The sequence below is a fragment of the Pinus tabuliformis genome, chromosome J, assembly GCF_031772625.1.
Source record: "Pinus tabuliformis cultivar Carrire ecotype Pingquan chromosome J, CPIR1, whole genome shotgun sequence".
NCBI lineage: Eukaryota > Viridiplantae > Streptophyta > Pinopsida > Pinales > Pinaceae > Pinus > Pinus tabuliformis.
Genome location: NC_142295.1, coordinates 571530468 through 571553763, shown reverse-complemented (window position 1 = coordinate 571553763; position 23296 = coordinate 571530468). Strand labels below are relative to the sequence as shown.

Sequence of the window (23296 nt, the reverse complement as noted above, 5' to 3'; positions counted from 1 at the left end):
TTGGACCACCGATGTACTTCTTTAAGTTCTTTGCGCTGAGCTGCAAGTCATCACTGGTGGCTTCGCGCATCAATTAATCTATGTACTCGTTGACATCTAGCATGACTTGGTTCTTCCTCCTGTCCCTTGTGAGGGTTCTGATGGAAGAGATCTTGTGCATTCACACTATGACATCCAGACTCCTGAAAAACCATGCATAGGAAGCCTCGATGCTAGTGATGAGCAGAGGGAGTTGCTCGTAGTTCTGGATTGACATCTGAATCTGTGCTTTGTCTAGCTCAGCCTCTGGCTTCATTTTCTTATGCAAGTAAAGTGGAGCTCCCTTCTACCTCATTATCCACTCTTTCATGTGCACAATAGCAACATGAATGCCCTTGAGAGTTTGGCCTGTCTGCGTGCACTTCTGCTGAAAGCCATATATATGGACAACTGCTTTGTGCACAGTGACAAATCTGCTATACACTGTGTGCATGGTGGCCTCCAAAGTCGATATCTATGCCACTATTTCTTTCTTCATCTCTGTTATAGAGGATCCTGCATACTGCTATATTTTCTGCCTAGCCTCTTGCAAGTCCTTCGCCATTCGAACATTCTCTACTATCAAGAACTTGACTATTGAACTCAAAGCTTCTGCATAAGCCTTAGAAGCCTTTGCCATGGCAACTAGATGTCTTCTCACATCTGGTACAATCACCCTTTCTTCTATGTGCGGAGGTGATGTATGATCATCTGGAAGTTTCCTTCTTCATGCTTGTACAATCCTTTTTTGTGTCTAGTCAAATGCCAGATTGCACACATCCATCTCTAGATCATCATCAAGGAGAAGAGTATCTCCTTGTTCACTTGGGACTTACTCTGCTTCCGAAGGTGGTGAAGCCTATTGGGTGACCTCGACTACTCTTGGCATGAGGTCGGTATCCTAATCCTGCTGCTCCTATACCATCTCCGTGTCCATCTGTTCGATCATCTGTTCAATCATCTATTCATCTCGTTGACCAAGTTCATGTTCCTGCGGTTTCTCACCATGTTCTTTATCTGCTGCTGGAAAATCTGAGTCTTCAATCTGTATTGGTGCAATTTTCTATGACTGTGCACCTTGCACTTCCTCTTGTTCCTGTTCCTATTCCTGTTGCACTCCCCTCTCTCTTTTGCACAAATCCTGTTCTTCTTTGATATTTTTCTCTGCCTCCTACAACTTTCTCTCTACTTCTTCCAATGTCTGCTTCTCCCTCTTTCTCTATGCTACTCTCCTTTCGCGTTGTCACCTCTTTGCCTCTATCTCCAAAGCTACTTTCTCAACAAGTGGATCCTCTTTAAACTTGTAGCTTTTCTCTACCTCTGTGCTTTCGAAAATCTTCCTCTTGCCTTTGTCTTGTGCCATTTTGTTGCTCACTACTGCTGTGGTTGTTGCTTCTCGTGGTGCTGCTGCCTAGAGTGCTGCTTTCCATTCTATCGCTATGTTGATCAGTTCATTGAGCCTAGAGGAGTTGTAGAAATACCTCCAAGGATCTTCCTCTGGCCAATGACATGCCCCGTGGGTCCATGGTTAGTACACCTTCATAGAGTGTTATTTTCATATGCAGTGAGGGTCATATAGATTGAAACTCTTGGTGCCGAATCTGAACTTCTTCAAGTCCTCGGCCTCGACATCTACATCTTTCAAAGTACGGATCTCGTACAACCCAATCCGCAAAGGAAGAGTGGGCCATGGTGCCTTCTTCCTCATGTGCAATCTTACTGATAACCCTGTGGAGATGTGGTATGCAACCTCTTGTATAACTACCTTGTCTGTGGAAAACATTGGTAGCTCATGCGAAAGTTTCTCCACGCCGAACATCCTGATGGAGGTGTCATCAGGTGATGCATACCAATATGCAATGTTGAGAAATGCCTACATTTCTTCTTGGGACATGCAAGGCGGATCCTGTTCGAAGATCATCTTGTACAACAGGGTGATGAAGTGGTCAGATAGTCTCGTCATGACTCCTCAGTAGCTGCACTCAGAGAGAAACTTGCATAAATGTTCACAACATCTTCTAATGGTGTCCATGTCCAACCCATGCCAAGGAACTTTTGTTGGGCATAGATTGCATCTTGAAGTAGGTATGCAGTCATAAAGAATCTTGCTTCTCCATCCTTATGCAAAATCCGGGCATTAGACACATGCACTTTCAACTGAAGAGCCAACATGTCCGACCAGTTGAAGGGCCTTCCTTCATTTTCCAACTAATATAATATAATTACCCAACTCTGCGGGAAGGTTTCCGTTCTCTCTTGACCATACAAGCGACATGCGAAGATGACCAAGAGTTGGTAAGCCTTCCTGAGTAACCTCATCCTGTATACTTGGTTCGGTATCGTCCTGAACTTCGATGGCTCCTTTACCCAACATTTCATGATATCTCTAGTATTCACATTGATGTTGGGAGCGAAGAACAATGCATCCATGCGATTCATCGGTTGTGGCAGGTGATATATCTGATGGTATTTTTCCGTCCTCAAGGTGGAAAGCTATGTTCCACTGGTATTGCTCAATGTCATCGTCTCATGATCAATATGTGAGACAACTCAGTGAATGACATCTATGCACAGGAAGGAGGGGTACCTGCATGCAACCTTGTACAAGCCTCACTTGTGAATGTTGACATAGACTTGTTGATCTTCCATATCTTCCTTGAAACTGCCTGCAAATATATCCTTTATTTTTTGGCCATGTGATCTTCATGTCATTTTCCATGAACAGTTGTGCGTCTGCATAGATAGGTAAATTCATAGGCACATGTTTGACTACATCTCCAGTGCTTCTCCTTAAAGTGTCCTTTGATCCAACTCTCTTGGAAACCATGATGCCTGTATTGTTGAGAGACTGCTCAACAACTAATGTACCTGGAGACAAAGCGGACACACATGGAAAGTAAATATCAGTTTAAAAACAGATAACATTTCACGGATCGATCATGCAACAAGCTAGGTGACTGCTGGGAAAGATTGCGCGGTAGTGAATCTCAAGGGCTGGGGACTGTTAGTTGGAATTGTGCATTGCTTAGTCTCAGCTGCCAGTGAGATGTGGTGCTGACTGAGATACGCAAAACACAGTCCAGTGAGGCTGACTGTGGACTGGAACTGCGCAATGCGCAGTTTAGTCTGGATGGGTTGCTCACTGGAACTGCGCATTGCACATTCCCAATGGGTAAGACTGGGCACTTTCTCCCAAAACTGTGCAGAGCACAATTGGAGGCCAGTGACAGGAAGCTTTTGCGCAACTCCTGGAGCCAAGGTAGAGCCTTGAGTTCCAGGGATGTGCAGTGCATGCCAGACAAAGCAAGATTCAGGCCAAGGCAGCCCAGATCTGCCCAAGGGCAACTTGGAAACGAGTAGATATGGATGCATGAGCAATGATGGTGCAGATTTGAGTGAATGGACATGCATGCAATCAAAGCAAGTGTAGGAATCAGTCAAACAGAAGAACATGAAGAGGGTCGGTGCAAGGACGACCGTTAGTACAAAAAAAAGGTCATGCATGCGACACTAAGGAAATGCAATGAAAAACTTGAAACTACACTTCTACAAGTTAAAATGTGATAAGATTGTTGAAGGGATCCAAGCTTGACCTTTTGGATTTTTTTTCCTTTAGGGTTCATCATTGTTATCTAGTGGATTTGTTGATTGATCACTAACCATTTTGACTTGATTATTTAATGTGATATTTTTTTGACCACTAACCATTTTGATTTCATCAATGCACTCCCCCATTTAGTGCAATAATTACCTTTCTCTTTGACTCATGTTTGAATTTAAAAGACATATAGAATTGGGCCCAATCATGCCAGAAATAATCATTTGGTATCTGAAATCCTTCTACATTTTGGATTTCTCTATGAAAATGTGTCTTTACCCATGTTTAAACTATATATTGATCTCATGCAACTTCTTGACTTGTTGATTTTATTGCCAAGAACTTAATATCCAACCATAATGAATTATTGGGTTTTTAGCAAGCAGGCTCGACCACTGCCCCCCACCCAATAAGCATCAAGGAAGCAGGCTTTTAGTTACTTATTTGAGAGGGGTCTTATTCTTCTTTTGACATTTATGTGATTGATGGTTTTTCTTCCTACAATGAATAAAAGGCTGGAAATCTAAACACTAATTCTCTATGTGACTAACAAAATGACACTGTTATAATTTAGCAAGAATTTGATTAAATTTTTATCATCAATTGTGTCATTAACTTCTAAAGTATTCAAATTTCCATCAAGAAATCATACACTCAAAAAATAAATTGGTTTGGACTAATGTGGAATATGAAAGTTGTTTCCTTTGTCACATTTGAAGTCATTTCAATTCTTTTTGAATTGCAATTATTCCAAAGGTTAAAGAATCATATATATATATATATATATATATATAACTTTAAATTCATATTTATTGTTATTACTATGATTCTATGTTCGTTCTTATGACTCATATTTAATTAAACTTTCCTTCATCAATTCATTACTAAATAATAATTCCATCTCATAACTTGGTAAGTAATCATCAACAATCTCTTTTTTTGCAATTTCATCAACCATTTTTGTTAGATCATTTGGTGCCACAAGTAGCATCATGCATTTGCATTAGATAATCTAGATTAGCATGATGCATTTGATTTCTAGATTGGTATTTTGCAAATAGTTTCTTTCTTTACCCATTGCATGTTTTTGACTTGTCACACTCAGTTGTGCTTGCTTATGTCAAATTGTCTTGTTCTTATTACTACCTTAAGGTGTCAAGTACTATCGATCATGCACCCCAAAGTGTGATTACAATGGTTTTTATTTTGATTAAAAATGACTTCATAAATCAATTTCAAGTAACTATTTATAACAATCTACACATTGATTTTTGAAAGGGTTTGTAACACCACCCTTTTAATAATCGAGGCACTCAAATAAATAACTTACCCTTCTTCATTTTTTACATTTCAATGATTCAATCGACACTTGATTTATGAGATAATGCATTTTTTTTGTGTAAGATATGTCTTACTTGTAAAATGATCATGTTTTGATGATTAAGTGAACTTGAAAATCAAGTGTTAAAATTAGGCACAATATCCATACTAAGCATTAAAACAAAAAACAACCATCATCCATGGGAATAAATTATCCTTCGAATCCCTTATTATGACAAGATAATTCTAGAAAAAAGGTAAAAGCATTTGATTTTACTATGGGTATCCTTCTTTCAATTATAATGGCATGCTCAAATGCAATAAAAGGCTTAATTGATTTCTACATACCAATATCTTTTTCACTTTTCATGCTCACAATTCATATTTTGAGAAAAAATAAAAAATGTATCTTGATCAATACCCACTCAAAATCTCTTTGTGCTTCAATGAAATTTATTGCAAACAATTTTATTCTATGAAGGCATGGTGGTTTATATCCAAATTTTCCTTTTTATGCTTGAATGAAATTTGATGTGAACAATTTTATTCTATTCTATTCAAGTTTATGTCCAAAACCTGTTTATGGAGTTTACATCCAAAGTTCCCAAATTTGGTTATGAACAATTTAATTCTAGGAAAGCATGAATGTTTATATCTAAAGTCCCCAAAGTCTCGCTTGTCGTTCAACAATTTTTTCTATGAAAAAATGTGTGTTTGTATCCATGTTTGCGATTTAATAGAATACATATCATTAGTTTATGTCTCCCTTTGTATCCAAGTTTGTGCTTCAATAATGATACATATCATTAGTTTATATCTCTTTATTGTTCAACAATTTTATATCCAAATTTATATTTCAATAGAATATATATAATTTTTTCCTATAAATATTATATAAGTGTTTATATTCAAATTCTTCCTTTTGAATTAATGGAGAATATATATCTTTGTTTGAGAAAAAGATAAAATCACTAGCATTTAATAACTCATTCACAATTACATTTTCAAAGCACCTTATCTCTTACTTTTCTATAACATATTTTTTAATATAAAAAAATAATATTTTTCTTATTTCTTACTTTTCTATAACATAAACTCAATCACAATTACATAACACCTTATCTATTACTTTTCTTTAACATAATTTTTAATATAAAAAAGAATATTTTTCTTATCTCTTACTTTTCTATAACGTAAGGTTATTTACAATTACATTTTCCAAACACCTTATCTCTTACTTTTCTATAAAGTATTTTTTAATATTAAATATATATATATATATATTTTCTTATTTTTTATTTTTCTATAACATATTTTTTAATATATATATATATATATATAACTTTTTAATAACATATTTTTTTAATATTAAAAAAAATATTTTTCCTTTTTATCTTTGTGATATAGAAAACCTGAAAACCACTCAAAATTACTTATTTTTAAGTTGTAGCACATAGTTGCATGTGGGTGATTGGAACTTTCAATGAGATAAAAGGTGAATATATATATTAATTAATTAATTGCATGTGGGTGATTGGAACTTTCAATGAGATAGAAGGTGAATATATATATATATATATATATTAAATAATTAACGGAGAACATGACACATCGTATCAACGCATAACATAGCCGACACAACAAAAACTCAAATCATTATTACACGTGACCACAAAACCAAAAGCATTAGATTCTAACATTTCTTTTTATATAAATTTATTTCAACTGCACAAAATTTCCATTGATCTATGCAATATTTTTCGGGGTCAAAGTTAAATGCCCATTTTTCTTCTCTTTTCCCAACTTTTATCTCCAGTTCCCAATTTTTTTATTTTTTTTTTTCCAAAATCAAATCAATCCATCAATATATTCATTTCTCTCTCTGTTTTTCCTTCCGCGCGATTAAATTTCTATCTCCATTCTCCTTTTTCTCTGATTTTTCGGTCTCCATTCTCCTTTTTCTCTGATTTGTTTATTTAACAAAATTTCAATGAAGTTGAGCATTTTTGTAGAATTTGACAGACCCATTTCTCCCTCTGTCTTGTTTTGTTGAGCGTTTTTGTAGAATTTGCATTTATGTAAATGACACACAATTCCAATTTAAGTTTGGAAGATTTTCCACCACTTTCTTCACTCCAACATTGGATTCCAATACGAAAAAAACAATAATTTCTTTCTTAGTGTAAATCCTGTTATGCTTTTTGCCTACACCACAGAGCTGCCTACACCACAGACCTGCGAGAGTCGAAGCATAAGATGCCAACGCAAAAGCAACACGCTCCGTACAAAGCATAAGATGCCAATAGTCTTGCTACTGTGGGTTAATGGTGGGGACTCTTGTTGTTGTGGTCCAAGATTTACTATCTACAGATTTAGTGATCAATCCTAAGTAAAAAAACTGTGTATGCTAACAACTGCTCAAGATTAAAAAAATAACATAAAATGGTTTACAGCTGCTCAAGGTTAAAAAGTTAAAAAAACATAAAATGCGTGACAGCTGCTCAAGGTGAAAAAAATCATAAAATGCTTGACAGCAGATCAAGGTGAGAAACTTTTGTGCACAAACTTTTGTCCGCATATTCATTCTGTGCTCTGCTGTGCTTGTTGTTTGAAGTTGCAAAAGCCATGTTTCTAAATTTCTCTGCACACCATCAACAACTTTTTTCATTGCAATTTTTGCCATAATTTCTTCTCATCTCAGGCTCCTAGCTTAATCTAAATTTCTCTGCACAACATCAACATTTTTTTCTGAGAATTTCTGCTATTCTCAGACTCTTCGCTAATCTCATCCCTCGCAAGCTGCTTCGGTATTATCGAACATCCTTCGGCCCATCACCTCTATTTGTATTTTGGAATCAGCAATGGCTCAATCTTCCTCCACCTCTGCCTCCAGCTCCACCGCTCCTGATTCCGACTACGATGTGTTTATTAACCATCGTGGTCTGGATGTCAAGAAAACTTTCGCCAGCCTTCTCTACCGCCGCCTGAAATCACATGGGTTGCGAGTGTTTCTAGATCAGCATGAGTTGCAACGGGGAGAGTACTTAATTCCTCAGATCGAAGCGGCTATTGGATCTGCCTCAGTCCACGTGGCTATTTTTTCCAAAGGATATGCCGAATCAACCTGGTGTCTTCAAGAACTTGTCTTAATGTTGGAGTCAAATTTTCCAGTAATTCCAGTGTTTTACAAAGTGAAGCCTGAGGAGCTCCGGTGGACGCGGGGCAAAGAAGGGGGGTATGCTAAAGCCCTCGAGGAACTGGAAAAGAAAACCACAGCTGATCCTGACACTGGTGAAAAGAAGTTGCGGTATGAGGCCAGCCTAATTAAAAAATGGAGAAATGCGCTTTCTCAAGCTGCAGGAATAAGCGGTTTTGAGCTGGAAGCGTGTAACAGGTGAGAACTTAAAACACTTCTTCTCTGGTTATTTCATGATGTACGCTGCGGAGACTTTATTTTATGTTAGGTGATATATGCATAGACTTTCTATTCTCATTACTTGGCTTTATTTTCTTTTTTTCTTGTGAATAACCAGCGATGAGGGAGAGCTGCTAGATAATGTGGTTGAAGGGGTTTTAAAAAAGGTGAAGAAACCAGCTAAATATCCAACAGGTTTGACTGGAGCAGCAGCCAACACCATCAGCAGCGTTGTTACCGTTGCTATTGCTTCGCCCAACCAACTAATAGATGATGTAATTCATTTGGATCGAAATACTCAGCTTCTGGATATCGCTGAGTTAAATCGTATGAAGACCCTTTTGCTTCATATCGCCAATCAGAGATCTCCACCCGACACCGTTGACAATTGGTTGGAGAGGCTTCACAATTCTCTTGATGATGCCAAATGTGTCGTGGATCGCGCCCAACCACAGAAACGGTGGCTACAATGTTTCCTACACTGTTTCCTCTGCAGACCAACACTCTCAACACAAGTTAGAGAATGGAATGCAAATTTCCATCGACTCTTTGTCGATCTTGAAAGGGATTTTTCAATACTTGGCAACACTGAACGGACGGTTTCTTCTGCACCACTGCTTCAGCCAGTACCGCAGGCGTTGCTTCAGCCAGTACCGCAGTCGGGCTTTGTGGGAAAGCGGATCAAAGATGACCAGGATCGATTGCAGAGATGGCTGGAAAATGAAGATCATCAATTTCGCATAATTGGTGTCTACGGCATGGGAGGCATCGGCAAAACATCTCTCCTCAAAACAATCTTCAACGCCTACAAGAAAGGTAACTTGTTCGAAGCCGTAATTTGGACAGTTGTTTCTCAAAATTGTAGCATTTCAGGGTTGCAGGCTGATATTGCAAAGCAAATCAATTTAGATCTTGGGAGCAGCTCTAGTGTTGAGTTAGCAAAGATGGAGCTCTCTGCATGTCTGAGGGAAAAGAAATTTCTTCTCATATTAGATGATTTGTGGACGGAACTTCAACTGGACGAAGAATTGGGCATCCCAGTGGATAATGATAAAGGTAGCAGAGTCCTAATCTCTACGCGCAGCTTTGATGTGCTTAAAAGAATGGGGGCAGATGACTTCTCCATACAAATACAACCGCTATCCAGGGATGAAGGGTGGCAATTGTTCTGCAGAGGAGCTTTCAAAACAGGCAGTGCTCCGACAGAAGATATAGAGAATGTGGCCACACAAATTGCGGGAGAGTGTAACGGTCTGCCGTTGGCCATAAATGTTATAGCGGCAGCCATGAAGGGTAAGACTAGTGTAAATGACTGGCATCTTGCTTTGTGTCAGATCAAAAATATGGATCCTACTTTTCTAAGATACAGCCGCATTGATCGAGGTCTCTATTGGCGGCTTAAATTGAGTTACGATTGTTTGCCTGACTCCGTCTTGAAGAACTGCTTTTTATATTGTGCTACCTTTCCTGAAGATTGGCACATCAATGTAGAGGCCTTAGTGGAAATGTGGATAGGGGAGGGGCTGGTCAAAAGCAGAGAGACCAGCTATTTAATGGACTTGGGACTCAGGTATGTAGATTTATTAGTAGAACGCTGCTTGTTTCAGAGTGTTTATAATGAGAATGGGTATAGGAAGATACAGGTTCACGACGTTGTCCATGACTTGGCAATGTATATTGCGGAGAAGGAAGAGCAATGTCTCTTCAGGACACGTCAAAACCTCCAAGAGTTTCCGGCCGCTGAAAAAGGGATCCATAATTGCAAAAGAATAGCAATTGGCCATAACAATATTTCTGATTTGCCAACAGATTTCAGCTGCCCCAACCTCCTCACTTTGATGTTGCACTATAATGAAAGTTTAAGAGAGGTTCCAGATGGCTTTTTAGTCAATCTCACCTCTCTCAGGGTTTTGGATCTGTCTGGCACCAAAATAGAATCGTTGCCCATGTCACTGTGGCATCTTACACAGCTCGAGTATCTCGGTTTGGAGCAGACCTTAATCAAAGATGTACCTGAAGACATATGCAGTCTTTCTCAGCTTCAGTTTTTGCATCTTAATAGCTGTAAAAATTTGGAGTCATTGCCTCCTAAGATAAGAGAGCTTCAAAATCTCAAGACTTTAGATTTAAACTATTGTTGTAGCTTAACAGGGATTCCCCGAGAGATCTCTCAACTTACATCATTGAATACATTATTATTGTGGACATCAGAGACAGTGGAAAACAGTATAATGGAGGTGGAGGAAGTGAAGAGTAGTGTTTGCACTTTGAAGGATCTCACAAATTGCTCAAATTTAGTGCAGCTTCATGTACATGTAAAGGCAGGAATTGAAGTCGAGGGAATACGGGCAGGAATTAAAATGGGTATAATGGGAAGTTGGTTAGAGATGAGGGACCTGGCATTGGCATTCGATGCGGAAGACCATGATGTGCTGGAGGATCTCCCCCGAGACATGCAGAGCATGAAGAAGCTACAGCATTTTTGGCTTCAAAATTACCATGGCAGAAGTCTACCCAATTGTATTTGCGAGTTTCCACAATTGGAGAGGTTATATTTGTGGAGATGTTTTCAACTCAGGGATCTTCCTCCCTTGGAGAGGTTGCCAAATTTAAGGTCATTGTCATTAGACCGCTGCACTAAGTTGAAGGAGCTGGGAATAGGGGCATGGGGAAGTGTGAGGGGATTTCCGATGCTAGAAAGTTTGACGCTGGAAGACTTACCTACCTGTCATTGAAGGGATTGCCCCGAGGGATAGACAAGCTACCAGATTTGGAAACCATAAAAGTTCAACAAAATTGGTGGGAAAAGAATGATGTTGAAATTTTCTTAAAAGAAAAATTACATCATTCAATTGTATTCATTGAATAGAATAGTGTAAATATTGAAAAAAAAAATTAATCATATTTGTCTTTTCCATTTATGTGATGTATTTCATAAGAAAAAGTATTATTCTTTTAACAAATAAATTATCAATAATACTGATTTTATCATTTTTAATTTATATATTTTTTTGCACAGATTCTATTTAAGTTTATTAAAATGGTAAAAAAATAGATATTAAGTTGAATATTTTAAAAATCAAAAATTAATTTTGAAATTTTAGAAATTTAAATTATTATTTTTTAATTAATTCATTTAAAAGAAATTAAATTTGTTAACTTTAAAATTGAATTAATATAAAGAAAAAAATATATTTAAAAAACAAAATAAAAAATAAAAAATTCGTAATACACAAACCATTAATAAATAATACTCAAACTTAATTGACGATTTGTGTGTCATTAATTTTCCAGGGAGGAGTTGTGAGAGTAGTCCTCCTCTCGTGACGTCATTAACAGGATAGAGCGCCATGCCAACTGACTTGGTCTAAATTAGTTTCAAAATTCATTATTTTACAAATATAAATTAGTTAACCTCAGTTGGTTAGAATTCATTATTTTACAAATATTTGTATACCAGCAGCGGAATACCGTTTCTACTTCGAATATTGTACAAATTGGTTTTTAAAATTCAGGGCAAAAGTGATTTATTGGTTTTTCACCTAAATTTATCGAGCAGATATACATGAATTTTATGAACTAGCATTTGCACCAGATGTTGCAAAAGAAACGCCGTAAGGCATAAATGTAAATGGTCATTGAAAATAAGAATCAATAAAGAAAATTGCATGCAAAAGTGGACGATAAAGCATAGATTGGACACTTGCATCTATATTCCATGAGTTAAATGTGATATTCATTTGCAATTATGCTTTCTATACATGGCCGCAACATTCACAGAAGACCAAATTATTCATGCCAACCATGTGATTCCATTGTGGGTGGGAGAAGGGTTGCTGGCACGAAAATATCGCCATCAACTTAGCTACAACCCATTCGCAGTGGGAGGGGTTTATCTCAACCTTTTGGCAGATCATTGTTTGATTGAACCTGTTGTGAGAAGCATTGACGAGTGCAGTCTTCTTCAGGATACACAACTTCCTGTGCGATTTGGGAATCCGTGTTGCCGAGGCCGAAGAAACTTTCTTTTGCCATGTGGGTTAGGGCTTGAGCACGTTGAATGAAAATGAATGTTCCAGATGCAGTCAGAATTTGTTCAGTAATAACGAACTGTGTTTGGTCCTTGAGTCAACGAGAGTTCCGAAACTATGTTCATTGTTGATAGATGGTAACAAAGATTTAACAAAAATTCCAAAAACGGTTATTGGGAGCATGGTCTCTCTGAAGGTTCTCGATTTGAGTGGGACGTCAGTGCAGTCATTACCGGAGAGTGTGGGGTGTTTGAAACAGCTAAGATGCCTCTTTTTATCAGGTATGCCCATCAACTTTCTACCTGCATCTCTTACAAATCTTGGAAACCTGGAGATCCTTGATCTAAGCCGCTCTAGAATCACGGAATTACCGTCTGCCCTTCATAATTTGAAATCTTTAAGGCATCTAGCCATGGATAAATGTGGTCATTTGTAGTATCTACCTTGCAGCATCTCAAGGCTCACCTCTTTGCAGGGTTCGACAATGTATGGATGCATCAATCTATGGAAAAAGGTGAGCCCAAGAAATGGAAAAGAGTGGCCAGCATTAGCGTCTGGCCAACTTAAAGCAACTCACCAAGCTCCACTTAACAAATAATGGAGGCGTTATTAGGGAAGGCACATTAGGGAATATGATTGAAATGAACATCCTCGTGTTAGAGCTCACAAAGGTGAGATCTCTACCAAGTGACATGAATAATATGTCAAAGCTGAGAAAACTGTACATGGAGTGTCCTGACTTGGTTAGAATGGAAAATAGTTTTTGTGCTTTTCAGAATATGACTAGTCTTATATTATACAAGTGTAATATGTTGGAAGAACTTTCACATCTGCATAAGCTCAACAATCTGCAGCGATTGGAAATAATTGAATGCTCTAGATTAAAGAGGTTTCCTCAGGAATTCGGTGTCAAGGAGGCATTTTCTTTATTGAAGATATTTTCAATTGTTGGGTTACATGAATTAGAAGAAATGCCAATCGTAAAGTAAGGAGCAATGCCAGTACTTGAAACGTTCATCATAGTAGAATGCTCAGCATTGAAGGTATTTCCAAAGAGTTATTTCAATTTGAAAACACTTCAAATAATAAAAATCTATGGTTGCAGTTCCCTGATAATGGAAGATTTAAGAGAACTTAGGGAATCTAATAAAATGATAGAGGTGAAGACTATGTCTATAGAAGACACCAGAGACTCAAGAAATAGGTACTCTCAATTGATGACGGAAATGAAAAGTTGGCTCTACAGAGAATTTTAGAGCAATAATGATGTGTTCCTTTTCTTAAGAAGTCTTTATACACTTTTGTATATGGTGACTTCTAGGAAGGGTAGTCCATTAAAATTGACTAATATAGACCAATCAATACTCAAAATACATAATAGTCATAAGAAAAACATATATTCCTCTATTATGTATATTTATTTACTATGTGGTTTTGAGTGCCGTTGTTGGAAAATATAATCATTAAATTAAAAGATATATTCATCTATTATGTATATTTATTTACTATGTGGTTATTATGTATATTTATTTACTATGTGGTTTTTTGAAAGACTCTCATGTCATTTTGTTACAATTGCCCTGTACACTTTAAAATCAACCTATCAATCCAGTACATGGTTGGTGTATATATACTAGCAATTGTCCCAAAAGGTACAAAGAGAGGCCGATAAGATTATTAAATTGGAATTGTTGAATTGGAAAAGTTTTAATTTGATTAAAATAATAATTTTTGTATAAATTCCTACTTAATTAAAAGTTTTCTTTTTGGATACTCCCAATATTTTTATATGGGAAGTTTTCTAGAAGAGATAGAGATGAGCAATTTGAGCTGGTTAAAGTCTTTCTAATTGTTTTTTATTATGGTAAAATTATATTGATAATTCATTGGTTTTACTTTCAAAAACTTGAAAGAATTTGAAGAGCAAATATAAAATTACTTTATGGGATTTGATCCCAAAATCACTTATTTGTAAATACATACTCAATGAAATGTTATTTCGTTGAAACCCTGCACAAATGTTTGATATAAGAAAATAAGCCCAAAAAGTTGAAAGGCTACAACTAAAACTATAATCAACACCCCCGTAATTCCTAATCGTTGACAAAATCAAGAAAAAGGAAAAAAAAACACATTCGTGATAGCAAAGTTACGAACCTTTCATAGTTTGTCATCAAGCATTGCAGAGTACATAATGAAATAGATCAGCTACCTGATTAACAAATAAGCCTCGTAGAATTTTGATAAAAAAAATTACTTTGGTTTTCAAAATTAAGCAAATAATAATGGATAAAAAATTTATATATGTCCAAGTCATGTAGAAGATTAATTATTGGTAGGGTTGCTTTGTTCCTATATACCGAAGTTTGAGGTTTATGGTATGTTTTGTTTGACAATATATATTATATACTATTAGGTTTGTTCCAATTACCTTTTAAGTTTTATGTTATATGTGTAGTTGCAATAAAAAATAATAGTATTTTTGAAGTGGAAAGATGCATTGCTATTGGAGGACTGACTCTAGGGCTGTAATGGGTTTAAAAAACAGTTGCCAGAGGGAGAACTTATTCCACAGATTTGTATATAAAAATTGAGTTTTTTTTATGCCACATGTACAATACTCTACACCAAATAGCCCCCAAAGAGAGGAATACCTCCATAAACATTGGAAACAAAGGGCTTCAATGCTTAACATCCATCTTCCAAAGGCGCTTCAAGGGTAAATACTTCTACAAGAAACACTTTCAAATATGTGTGGGGCCCCAAAGTGGGTACTCCAACCTTCGTAGGCCATTCCAAATACTTGCATCTTCCTCCAAATGGTACATTCCCCCAGCAATTGAGCAAACAAGTAAACCAAGGGACTGACCTTTTCCAACCTATATTTAAAAGAACAAGCATCTTCCTTAAGAAGGCAATTGAGCAAACAAGTAAACCAAGGGACTGACCTTTTCCAGGCTATACCTAAAAGAACAAGCATCTTCCTTAAGAAGTAAACCAGTCAACTTATTATAGAATTTGTTTCATTGGAGTGCTCCACCTATTGATGTATCTCCATTTGAATAGGTCCCCTTGCACACATCTCCATGTTATTGGTTCAAGGCACCCACACGTGGAGGGTATCTATTCAGATGATATACTAACTATTGAACCCTTTTTTTTGGAATCGACCAATATGGCTGAAGCATCATTGCATCAATTGAAGGTACACAAGGATCTAACATTTTCAGGTTCTAATACTACTACATAACTTATACTTGGTTAGAAAGGTGTAGAAATATTCTACATGTGATGGCCTAGCGATAACAATACAGAGAGAAGATGACCTTCCTTTTACTCTCTTCCACCAACATGTACAATCTCCAAAGCAAACATTCAATCCAAGAATGCTCAGAACTTTCTTAAAAAACAAGGTAGATGCAATGGATGTTCAGAATTTCCCTTTGTTGTTATGTTATCAGATAAAGTTTACAACATGGGGATGATCTTGCAACTCTAGCGGCCCCTGTTATATTGGTGGCAACATGTGTGAATGCTACCTACCCAAGAGAACTACAAATGATTCTGTCATGAAAAACTGAAAAGTATATACCTGGGATCAAGCTAACAATAGTAAGCATATCTGATCATGATGCATAAAATGCATAAGAAAAAAATCCCCCATATGCAAAACATAGTAAAAAGTGACAATGCCCAAAAGAAATCTGTGATACATTGCATGGAATGCCATCTGAAAAGCCGTACTATATTTTTCGTTACTTTTCCAATGTCATTTCATTTTTGCTGCAATAATTTCCATGCACTCATTTTGGAAGAAAATCATGAAGCTAAAGTTAATGGTAAGCCTAAAGTGCCCTGTCAACAGGAGCTGAAGCCTTTATTTCAAAGGCAAACAACATTTACCAAAAAAATTATATTTTAAACATGTGCTATGAATAACTAATAATTCTCGCATTATGCATGGAGAATCAGAAAGCAATTGTACTGCTAGTTCCTACTAATGCCTTTGCAAGGGGGCTTAAGATATCATTACTATAAAATGACTCTATATGACTCTCGAGTTCCAGATAAATGCTCATTGGCTCAATTTGAAGCACCAACAACAAAAACATTATGTTGCATCTTCAAAAGTACTTACAAAAATAAACTACTCTATGCACAACATGCCTCTTTTGAATTGGAGTCAAGATAGCATATTGACCACTCTGAGAGTCTGAAATGTACTTTTCCTTTTCATTATTCTCCTTTTGCTGCTTGCCAAGAGCGGTGATCTTGAAGTGCTCTGAAAATGATTGACCAGGGCACAGAGGCATCCATTTAAGATAATTCGTGAAAGCAGTTCCCTATCAAAGTGATAGATATAAAATATAGACATCTTAGATTTCACACTGTGAAGTTGTCTCTTTCTGAATTGAAGACACTCTAATTATTCTCCAAATGCACCAAGGCTATTGATAAAACAGAGACCCCACCTCTAAAATAGAGTTTCATCCTCAGACAGATGGGAAAAACTTGGTCAGGTTGAAAGGGAGAGCATAAAACTCTTCACTTCTAGGATCGGTTTTGAATGAACGGAACTTATCCCACCAATGATGGCCTCTGTCTTTCCTTGTTGAACTCTCCCCCATATGTAGAGTGTTATCCAAAAACAATGCTACGCTGCCAGCAACTAAAGGTGGTGACGAGAAAATCACATTGATAATGTCATTGAACTGTTAAAAAAGCCATTCAAAAATGTTTAAAGTTAAAAACATTGAAATTTGAAGAATGAAGGGAATGTTGCCACAATGAACTGCTAGCCAAAAAATTTCAATTTAGTCCCTGAAAGAAGTTGTAAGAACCCTACCCATCGTCCATGAGTGTGGACTGGACCATGACCAGAAGAAACTGTAAATTCATTGAAGTACTGTGGTACTGATAATCCCAAAAACAGAGAGAAGCCCAAGATGAACTTCGTCCTGAAACTATTTAGATTGCAAAATTGAAGAAAACTGAGACCCCCGCCAACTGCTCATCAAGAATACAAAAAATTTCAGACATGAGGCAAAACCTAAAGAATTGTTGTTCTACCCTACAATTTTAAAGCTGCATCGTACAAACTGTCTGCCAATATAGGTACCCAATGAATTGTTGTTTTACCCTAATATGTTGAAATTGCATTGTACAAACTAAGTGTCTGCCAATATGAGTTAACCTTAAGGTTTTATGCATACATCCATTATACATTATGGCAACAGCTAAGATACTACTAGTTGACTGACTTTGCAGCTCAGCACATAGGATTTGTGTACACCGTATACATACCAACATAACCAAAGAGGAGACAGTACACGACAGCGACAATGGGTGCTGGAATAGAAGCAAAGATTGCTCCAAATTTGCCTAGAACACATTAACATGAAATTAGCAATGCAAAATCCTAGACTAGGGAATAAACCCCAAAATGAGAACAATATCCCAACTTGAGTTGATTATCACCAAGAACAGAGAAGAATATCATAAATCCTGTTGATATCTGGAGCACCCTGCAACTCCCAACTCATGTCAACCCCAAAAGACCAGCATTCTCACTGCAAATTCCCAAGATAAGACAAATTTCAGAGCTAGTATTGCCAGAAATGGGTCAAGTTGCCTGGTTCTTACACTGATACTGTGGACCCATTTCCAGTTCCAAACATCCCATCCAATAAAATTCCAATTCCCTGTAGAGAGGACCATTACATTCCATCAACGACAATGATACAATCTTCCAATTACCTGAAGCCATAAGGGTGAAAGCAACGAATCCATTTCCTTACCTGCCAGCCTATACCACGGCTGATGATAGATTGAGGGGGAGGTGTGGCACTTGCAAACCTTGAAACAGCATAGAATGCACCAGTAGACTGCAAATTTATGAAAGAAAAAAAAGTAGTAGTCATATTACCCAATTTTGTTTTTAAATAGAAACCCATAAATAACTATCAGAAATGTCAACGGGATAAAGAAAATAAAAGAGAAGAAAGTATATATGATATATGGCAAGCAGGCAGACCTCAACAAGAGACACAAATGTTGCAGCCATCATTGCAAAAGACTATCCTCCATCAAAAACAGGTCCTCCCCATTGAAATGGATATGGAACACTTATCCTGCAGAATAATAAAGACCATGCTGAGGCTTTGCATGAGAACGTACTGTATGAAGTGACATGACAATTAGTATGCATGCTTCTTGTAAGAATGCATACCATTTGGCACCACTAACTAGTCTAGAACGGTCTGTTCGGCAATGGGCTTGGGTCCTTTGAGGGGTATGCTTGTATGCTCCACCTACAGTGAGAATATGGGCATATGCCCACACAATAGCAACTGCAATTATGATGGCAAAACGCTCAAATAAAGGCTTCTTACGAGTCTTGATATGTCGACCATACTGAAAGGGAGGACAAAAGAGTTTAATCAGTTAGTTTCATTCTGCAACAAATTAGTGCCACAATCTTTCCAATTACAAATCATTTAATACAACAGATTTAAAAAAGCATGGAAAGACTAGGAACAGGATATATGATATATATCTAGAGAGATACACTCTAGAAGTTTACACATAATGGTAATTGGTTAATTCCTTACCTGTGAAAAGAAGACCAGTGCAATAAGTTGTGGAAGCCCTATTTCAACGCATTTCCCCACCTGTAAATAACATCAGAGTACAACACTTCATTTGACTTTTTTTCAAAAAAAGGAGGATATATTTTCAAACAAAACGGAAATTCAAATAGAATAGATATTACAAAATATACATCCAAACATAAATTTGAAGGCAGGTAATATGGATATCCAAACGTATGGGTGTTTGGTGAACAGAAGAAATTCCAAGTTTGACGCGAAAAACCTATCAATCTATTGAAAATTGCAAAACTGGTTTCGATAGGACCCAAAACTTATTATTGTAAATGCAAGTTTAACTGGTTGAAAGTTAAAATAAAAACTAAGAGTTGGGCTATTAACTAATAGCTGAATAAACTGACATGATTTGGTTGAAGACATATCAGGTCAATTTTAGTGAGTTAAAGTTCATTAAATTGACAACACTTGAGTCAGGTCATTCTTATGCTAGTCACTAATACTTTTACTGCATGCAAATATTTCTGAAATACATTTGAACCAAATGAAAGGACTTCATCTATGCTAGCTACTCAAGCTAGAAAGTGTATCAGCGCAAGTAAAATCGAATCCACTGGATTCAAAAAGATTCAGTAGCTATGTCATTTAGTCATTATAGCTTAAATTTTCACAAGAGAAGTTTCAAAACAAACTGGAAATAATTCTTTTCAGAACTTACCATGATCCATTTGTGAAACAGTCCAACTCCGAACACTGCTTATTACTAATGTGATTAATATTAATAAAGATCGTACATAATATGCTATTGTGTTAAAAGTTTAAACCTTAAATATATATTAGACGATATAATTAGGAGTAAATCAGGACTAATCTAAGTCAAACATTTCTGAAACATTTTTTATTCATAATACATTTCCCAAAAACATTTTCTGTTTCATCTAGTTTATGCAATATATTTCATCCTGAGTATCTGTGTAAAAGCAGGTGTTAAGTTCCAACCAAACTATTTGTCTAGAAATCACCTACGATGCAGAAAAGCACACACTGCCTCCATTCAAAAGAAGAGTCTGCAGATATCAAATCAAAATATCTATTGCTTCAAGATAAATGAAAGTCCAACAGATGGACCTTGTTTAATAGAAATCGTCATCAAGCCCGTAATTATCCAAGCAATATGGGTGCTAGTCAAGTTAGCTAGCATACTTGAGCAGGTCCTTCTGTTCCAAACCAGTTGTAATCACACTGTAATTTTGAGTACCCTGCAGCTTTCCATATTAACTAACAAAAATGCTGGACTAGGGCACTCAAGCTTAGGAATTCTATACCCATATAACTCAAATGCAATTATGGCATTCATTGAAACTTGAAGTATATGAATTCTATTCAAGCAAATAGAAAATTTGTTTAATACCAAGTGAGTGCAATAGAGATCAGCTTCTGAAATAGAATTTGTTTAATCCTAGTGAACATAACAGAAATGGTACTCAGTGTCCACTTACCCCCGGGAACCCAAGTTCATAGAGCCCAAGAGCAACAAGAGTTACTAGCGGAACTGCTGAAAGAGGACTCAGATACCTGACACGCACCATGCCATCAAGACAACAAAATCAGGATCTACAGACTGTAAATCCTTAGTACATGTAGAAAATTTGAATGAAATTACTTGAGAAAATGCATAGAGATCAAACCAACCTTAAAACAACAGCCCACAGACCACTGAATCCCAGGATGATTTGCAGTGTTTCAACTTCTTGAACCAAGATTGGATCTACTTAAATTTGATCGACTTCTACTTTTGTTATCATATATATGAATACTTCTATCATAAAACTGAGTGTTTGCAAGAGGTTGCATAGATTTCAGGGAGCCCATCTACTAAAATAAGAGTAGAATGGGTACGCAGTAAAGAGATAATTTTGATAAACATGTGCCATACAAGTAGGACAACCCATAGTGAGATTGGAATGGAAACTCATACCATACGGGTCGGGCAGATCATAAAGAGACCCAAATTAAAACTAATGCCATAGAGGTGGAGAAAACAGTAAACTATAGTGGGATTGGAATCGAAACTCATGCCATAAAGGTGAAGCTGACCACAGAGAAACTCAAATTGAAAATTATGCTATAAGAATGGGGCAAACAAAAGAGAAATTGGAATTTAAACGTATCCCATACAGGAGGGGAAGCCTAAAAAGAGACTTGAATTGAAACTTGTGCCATGCAGATGGACCAAACCATAGAGTGATTGGAATTAAAAATCAAGCCGTAGAGGTGGAGCAGACCAACTGCGGCAACCCAGAAAGAGATTTGAATTGAAAGTTGTGTCATACATTGAGACGAACCACAAAGAGACTCAAATTGAAACGCATGCCATACAGGTGAAGCGAACCATAGAAAATTGGAATTGAAACTCATACCATACCAGTGGAGCAAACCACAAAGAAATTGGAAATGAAACTCGTCCATAAAGGTAATTGAATTGAACTGCATGCTATACAGATAGGGCAGAGCACGGAGAGAATGGAAATGGAAATCATGTCACACAGGAGGGGTCAAACCATAGAGAGATTGGAATCCTAATCTTGGGATTGCCAGGTCTAGAAGCAAAATTCTGCTCTGTGAGCAGAAGAGGAGTGCTTCCAAATTGGATGTCTAGTCACTCAATTTCAAAAACCTTTTCTGGGGCAAGTGACATAGAGATAATCCTTCAGGGAAACGTTTTTTTTAGGTATACATCCAAGATTTTATTTGGATAACTTTTCATTGTAGGGTTGATGCATCTTCATTTGAAGATGGGGATGGATTGACAACAATGTGCCTTTCAAGATGTGAAAGGTTTGTACGACCTGAATGCTGCACAAACTTTGCAGGTGACAAGAATGTGCCATGGCACACACAAACTATACTAACCTCATCTCTGCTATAATTGTACAAGAATCCACTGATTGTTTTCCCATTTGGGCCTAGTCCAGTAGTTGAAACACAGGGCATTTTGGACAATGAGGATTGAGTTGGAGGCCTTTATCTTCAGAAATATTTGGATTACCTGTTTTTTCTGTTGTAGCATTTGAAGTAGATACTTGTTGTGAATATTATACAATGTCCTGTTAACATCCTCACACAAGGATGGAGGCATTCTGGCAACCTCTTTCCAGCATGAGGATGAAGAAACAGAGGCATTCTGGCTACCTCTTTCCAGCATGAGGATGAAGAAACAGAGGAGTCTATCTTCACCTTTTGAAAATCCCATAAAATAACCTTGTGCAAAAGCCCCTCTCCGTCTTTGACCTTCCCACCTGTAACTAGAACCTGCGGCCCACAGGTGAGCAGGTAAGGGAACATGTGTTTTTTCTTGGCCAGCTCTGGCAAGGGTGCAGAAATGGAAGTCCCATTTCCGATTGAAACCCATTATGACCCACCAGCCACTGATGCCACTAATGATCAAACAATAGAAAGTACCATCACAAAAAAGCAAAGTCATTCCCATATGTGGCCGCACTACCCACAAATCCTCGGGCATGGTTGCTGCAATACGCCATGAACGTAAGTGGAATCATATATTTCCACTATATCGCCTTTTTGATCACGGGGTCGGCCCACGGCCACCACTTTGTATGCACCCAGCGGAGCCATTGAATCGATTTTTTGCATCCAGCGGAGCCACCGAACCGAAAGAATTGTAAATGAGACTATGGTTATAATACTGCAAATCAAGATTTAGTGTACTTGACGGTTAGTAACATCTAATGGTCGAAAAACATTTAATCGTCTAACAATCTATCTGACGATCAGGATTATGACAGAAAGGCAGTTGGGGGAGTTGATTTCAGAGGGAAACGCCTTACGGCGTAATTATTTTGTCTTTTTTTCTCATTTTTTATGCCTCAATGTGAATGCACTTGACATCATATTGTGCACGTGATATCATATTTCTTTGTAAGTGAATCCCCGTGTGGGCCAATTAGTGTCTCTCCAAAGGAGGAACGTTGATTCTCCTAATTCTACTCTTGAAATCATCCATGCTTTCTGGACTTCCATAGCCAAGCTTAAAAAATGCATCCTAACAAGGATTTGGCAAAAGAGATTTTAGTTCTTATGGTTTGGAGATGAGTGCAAGGAGGTATTCCCCTAGTTAATTGGTCAGTGTTGGCTCAACCAAAATTCTTGGGAGGATGGGAAATCAAGAACCTAACCCACTTCAGCACAATTCTTAAGAGTAAAATCCTCTAAAGGCTTACACATAATGTTTCCCTTTGGGGTCGTATCATGAGGTCAAAGTATATGGAAGGGTCCTCCATTAAGGTTT

The 23296-nt window shown here is 37.2% G+C and overlaps 1 protein-coding gene and 1 pseudogene across 2 annotated transcripts; one reads left to right on the top strand and one right to left on the bottom strand.

Moving 5' to 3' along the window:
• The first annotated feature begins 7558 nt into the window (after positions 1 to 7558).
• On the top strand, positions 7559 to 11137 carry LOC149228273 (putative disease resistance protein At5g05400). Its single transcript, XM_089378136.1, has 2 exons — positions 7559 to 8330; positions 8470 to 11137. The coding sequence occupies exons 1-2, from the start codon at positions 7798 to 7800 to the stop codon at positions 11084 to 11086; spliced, it is 3150 nt and encodes a 1049-aa protein (XP_089234262.1). The 5' UTR covers positions 7559 to 7797; the 3' UTR covers positions 11087 to 11137.
• Positions 11138 to 16374: 5237 nt separating this feature from the next.
• LOC149228272 (nucleobase-ascorbate transporter 6-like) lies at positions 16375 to 20719 on the bottom strand (annotated as a pseudogene). Its single transcript, XR_016247858.1, has 10 exons — positions 20487 to 20719; positions 18994 to 19053; positions 18612 to 18796; positions 18417 to 18513; positions 18181 to 18267; positions 18026 to 18084; positions 17861 to 17952; positions 17687 to 17764; positions 17229 to 17389; positions 16375 to 17094 (listed from the first exon to the last, which is right to left on the bottom strand). The product of XR_016247858.1 is annotated as a nucleobase-ascorbate transporter 6-like (transcript).
• Positions 20720 to 23296: the final 2577 nt, after the last annotated feature.